We start from the raw sequence: 5793 nt of genomic DNA on the forward strand, positions 1-5793 counted from the left end.
AGCCCAAGTGTTGTCGGTGGGAGGTGATGACTAGCTGCCTTCCCTCTAGTCTTACACTGCTAAATTAGGGACTGCTAGCGCAGATAACCCTCGTGTAGCTTTGCGCGAAATTCAAAAACAAACAAATATGTTTGAATTGAATGTTTGAAACGATTCAATCATATTTAATTGTGAATTTAGCTCATTTAGATTCCAAACCTAGAAAAATTGGATTAAATAGTTGCACTTCTCTACAATAGATGGGAGGAAGTGAAAATTTGATTTTTTTTTATCTTTTTGAAAAGAAATTTATCACCAGTACACAATCCAAGTTGTCCAAAGTTAAAAAGCTTATTTCAAATTATCGCAGGTTTGTAATATTGTACACGAAATATAATTTATTATACATTTTTAACTATAATTATTACATGAATAACATTGTAAGTTAATATGACAGTTTAAAATATCTGTGTATAAAAAAATACCAAAACATTTTAAACATCGTGAGTTAATATAATGAGACCTAAATAAATTATGCAGCGAATTTTATGGTTTATTACTAGGGTGGCACTTTTAGTGTTTTTTACTAAATCGTTATTTTACCAAAACAGATAAATCAAGGTAGTTTTCCATGTGTAACATTAAAATAACTTTAATGTTGAAACTGTTCGTGCTGGAGGTTTGATAAACGTGTCCTTAAAGTTAAGTTTTGTATTTATTATTCAAAACTACACATTCGTTGCTTATCTGCCAGATTTTACGAATACTCTTGTTGTATTAATTATTCTACATTAAATTTATGTTCATATTAGTTTAAGTTCAAGTTTATAAAGAGATAAGTACAATTGCTTACTTCACAAAATAATATAACCGGATTAGATAAAACGGAGGTTGAAAAAACCTTTAGCAGCATTTATTAAAACAAAAACCATTAACTTCCGTTTCTCCGTTTTTCGTTATCAAACGGATATTTCAAATGAAAATCATAATGGAGAAATGCCTTGTGAAAAAGATATCCACGGTATTCATCACATCCTGTTAGATATGTCTGACACTATCACTTTCTTACCGTTTAATATTCGGAATTAAGGCTGGCTGTATTGCCACGGAGACTAAGGAAGGCTCCAGGTCACTGGTGAGGTCATAGATTTCAGACAAAGCTCGCCAACTGCACAAAATAAGATTAGATGCTTTGAACCATATACTGTACTAGAAAGACAATCTGCTACTTCCTCCTTCAAGTTTCTTAAGAAAGCTAAGTAGTCCGTGAGTATCTTATAAAAATGTTAAACCACCTGAAATTGATATTGACTTTCAACGATAGGTGACAATAAACAGTATTTGAGTTTGACCAACCGTTCGCACAGCTCAAGAATCCTGCTAAATTCAGCTCTCAATAACGAGTGAAATCTGAAAGTTACAGCATTAGGTACTGTAATATTGTTAACTATTGCCATAATCACGGGTTTGAATTCAGTTTGGACTTATTTTTTACTTGTTCAGAAAAATAGCCTGGGAGTGAAGTACATACACCTGCATTTCCAGTAAAGGCATTTATGAATTATGTTAGTAAAGATTTTTTTTTCATGAAGTGTACTCAGTCTTTTGAAATATTGATTAAAAATAAGAGTAAAAAATTCTAACACAAACATCGTGTTTTATAAACTGACAAATATCTGGCTATTTTAAGAGAAGGTCACTAAAAGCATAATTTCCAAACTGAAAACAAATTCTGGTAAGAAACATAAAAAACAGGTTTATCCTAGGTTTAGATTATTTTAATTAATAGCATGCATTCAGTCCTGTTCCTGTGAAAATCTTGTTATTCCAATAAGCTAAACGTTATGAAAACATGCTTTACTTACCTTACCGTAGTACATTCCAAAGATTAAAAGATGAAATTCAGTAACTGATGTTGGACAGTCTCCAACCTGCTTAGTTGTTTTATTTCTTTCCTGATATTTTAGTGTTTTTCTTTGTAACAAAATAACAGAAATATGTAACTCGACTCACGGAATATTTTTAGCTGAGAAATTCATAAATTATTATTAAGTTAAATGGAATATAAATTTTGCAGAATAAAAACGAATTGGTTTGAATAGTTCATAAAATCCGAGATTTTGTTTCTTAAACATGGTATCTTAGTTCTGCAACTTAGACGCTAGAACTATGTAGTTATCGAACTCCATTTTTAAACAATTATTTTTGAACCATTTCATCACATATGATAAAGTCAATAATTTTCTTGGTTTTGATTATGGCCTTTGAAATCGTTTTTAACAGATTTGTATAACCTGACTTACATGAAGCTGAACTTAACGTACACCACCTTGAAGTCTTCTTCATCTGATGTTGAATTGTGCTCTCTGTAAGAGTAGACAGGTCGTAGAAATTAATGCTAAAAATCATAGGAGTGCATAAAATTCACATAAAATAGATTTCATCCCTGTACATAATTGGTGTATATTCAAACAGTTACTTTATATCAGATACGTAATATTTTCTTAGTTAATAAATATAATTAGAAAAAAAAGTAAACAATTTTGTAATTATCTTTTCATTAGGATGAAGCTCCTGTATAATATCGCTGGTAAAGAAATATTTCCTTGCTTTGTATGTATATTTTTATAAAATAAATGTGTTTGTTTTTTGGGAGGTACAAGATCTGTTTCTTTACTACTGTTGTGAATGTACTAAAGTTTGAAATGTCAGGAATACTTGGGAGGTACAAGATCTGTTTCTTTACTGTTGTTGTGAATATAGTAAAGTCTGAAATGTCAGGAATACTTGGGAGGTACAAGATTTGTTTCTTTACTGTTGTTGTGAATATAGTAAAGTCTGAAATGTCAGGAATACTTGGAAGGTACAAGATCTGTTTCTTTACTACTGTTGTGAATGTACTAAAGTTTGAAATGTCAGGAATACTTGGAAGGTACAAGATCTGTTTCTTTACTACTGTTGTGAATGTACTAAAGTTTGAAATGTCAGGAATACTTGGGAGGTACAAGATCTGTTTCTTTACTACTGTTGTGAATGTACTAAAGTTTGAAGTGTCATGAATACTTGGAAGGTACAAGATCTGTTTCTTTACTATTGTTGTGAATATAGTAAAGTTTGAAGTGTCATGAATACTTGGAAGGTACAAGATCTGTTTCTTTACTACTGTTGTGAATGTAGTAAAGTTTGAAGTATCAGGAATACTTGGAAGGTACAAGATCTGTTTCTTTACTACTGTTGTGAATGTACTAAAGTCTGAAATGTCAGGAATACTAGGAAGGTACAAGATCTGTTTCTTTATTATTGTTGTGAATGTAGTAAAGTTTGAAATGTCAGGAATACTTGGAAGGTACAAGATCTGTTTCTTTACTACTGTTGTGAATGTAGTAAAGTTTGAAATGTCAGGAATACTTGGAAGGTACAAGATCTCTTTCTTTATTATTGTTGTGAATGTAGTAAAGTTTGAAATGTCAGGAATACTTGGAAGGTACAAGATCTGTTTCTTTATTATTGTTGTGAATATAGTAAAGTCTGAAATGTCATGAATACTTGGAAGGTACAAGATCTGTTTCTTTACTACTGTTGTGAATGTAGTAAAGTTTGAAGTGTCATGAATACTTGGAAGGTACAAGATCTGTTTCTTTACTACTGCTGTGAATGTGTGAGTGGTTTATCGTACAACATCCTTGTTTAAAAATCATACCTTCAAACGCAATATTTTCAAAATATTCTTTGATAAGCTACATGTCTGTGCTTTTTGAAATATATTATTAATAATTAAGCTTCAATAAATTAACAGAACTTTAATGAGCTTCTAGTTTGTTACATTCATTGTTATTGTTGTTGGTGCAACATTTCTCAGTTTACAACTCTATGATGTTGTAGTTTCTGTATAAGAGGTATAGCTGTTCTTTTGTGAAGCTCATACCCCTTGTTGACATCTAGGCAGGATTGGCCAGTTGACTCTTCGAGGAAGTTAGAAGAATTAAAAGACGTAAACGATAAATAGTAATAATTATTAATGTATTAAATCCCAGTAATGTGATAATTTATTGGACCTGAAAATGCTGGGGTAGGGCCACATATAATTGAATGAGCTGATTACTGTGCGCGTAATGTTAGAGCTTCAGTTATATCCTAAGTTTTCTGCTTCGGGATGTGTATTGCTTTTGACTCGTTTCTTTTTTTTCTTTTTTTTTTCTTTATAGCTATGTGTGCCTTTTATCTGTTAGGTGGTTTGTATTAATTGAGAAAGTCAGTCCTGTAGAGCAGGGCCTATAATGCCTAAATTAAGCCTAAATGTGAGTTTTAAAAGCATCTCTTTTAATATATAATTTTATTGTTGAAGTTAATAATTATCTTGTAAGTTTTATTAACAAAGATAATTACAATAATTGGTATCAGGAGACTGAATGAATATGTTTTAAGTCTTATATTGTGATATATATTCACATTTGCTACAGTCTTGGCCAAAATGTTTGCATACTGTTCTACATTGATGTCATTGTCTACATGCATGGAGTATTTATTGAGTAAATGTCCGAGTAGTAACAGAGTAGTTAGCGTATGATCGGACAAACATGTTATTCCGGTCTGTATAAGTTGTTTTGAGCATTTATTTGTATAAAAGTGTGTTCTTTTGGTATAAACGTTTTTCGAAACAGATCAACACTTTGTTCAGACAATTTCTCTGTATTTGACGTAGAGTCATGCCTCGTCACGTGCCAGAAGTTATAGGGCGTCAGATTGTTACACTGTCCACAATTGGTATGAAGCAAACGGACATTGCCAGAATAGTAGGGTACCCCCAGTGTACTGCATCCAGAATCCTTAAACGTCATCGGACTACAGGAAACGTTTCTCCAGGAAAGTCTAGTAGTACACGCCGAAACACTACTGCCCGAGATGATTGTGTTTTAATTACTTTAACACGTCATTCCTTTCCAGAGTATCCAGAAAAACGGTGAATATCAGACTGACCAAACAAGGTTATATTGCAAGAAGGACTACCTTCAAAACGATAGTACTCAAAATTTCACCGTCGTCACTGTGTTACTTGGCCAACACAGCAAACCAACTTACAGTTAGGACATGTCATCTTTTGACATGAGCTCAGTTTCCGGCTTATTAAAGCTGATGATAGGATACGTGTTCGTCTTTTGCCTGGACAACAGACGAGGAAAGACTGTCTTTCCCACAGGAGGTGGCGTAGTACATGTTTGGGCAGCTATTCTTCATGGTGGAAAAACTGCTCTTCATATCCCCCAGGAAAACGTAAAAGGCGCCTTCTACAGACATCACATGGAGACGATATTTTTACCATATGCCAGGGCAAGGTTTGGTAATAACTTTGTGTTCAAGGATGACAATGCCAATGACCACAGTGAACGTATTGTATTGGATTATTTAGACCAGGAAGACGTTAACAGATTGCCATGGCCAGCAAATTCTACAAATTGTAATCCTGTTGAGAATTGTTGGGCAGAACTGAGCTGGAAAAGTGCTAACTACGACCCTAAACCAGCTACTGTAGTTGAGCTTCAGCACCTTCTAATGACAAGTTGGGATGAAATCACAGTGGATTACATCAATAACCTCATCAACACCATTCCACGTCGTTATCCGGAAGTTATTAGAGAACGAGGAGGCCCAACTAAATAATGAATGTTTAATATGAACTGATACAAGGTTACAGACACAATTTATAATAACTTGATATTACATTTTGTCTTTATATATGTTTTGGTAAGGTTTTGTCGTAATAGGTGAAATGCTGAATTACACATCCTTCTACAGATGTCTGATAAAAAATTTTAC

General features: G+C 33.0%; 1 protein-coding gene across 1 annotated transcript in view; it reads right to left on the reverse strand.

Annotated features, from left to right (window-relative positions):
• The window catches only part of LOC106473409, a 36684-nt gene that overhangs the window by 13145 nt on the left and 17746 nt on the right, over positions 1-5793 (reverse strand). Inside the window, exons 4-5 of the mRNA XM_022401859.1 lie at positions 2283-2345; positions 1049-1147 (exon numbers count right to left, since the gene is read on the reverse strand). Of these exons, the coding sequence (XP_022257567.1) occupies positions 1049-1147; positions 2283-2345 (162 nt within the window). The remainder of the gene's footprint in view (positions 1-1048; positions 1148-2282; positions 2346-5793) is intronic.

Source organism: Limulus polyphemus, unplaced genomic scaffold (genome assembly GCF_000517525.1).
Source record: "Limulus polyphemus unplaced genomic scaffold, Limulus_polyphemus-2.1.2 Scaffold6150, whole genome shotgun sequence".
Classification (NCBI taxonomy): Eukaryota; Metazoa; Arthropoda; class Merostomata; order Xiphosura; family Limulidae; genus Limulus; species Limulus polyphemus.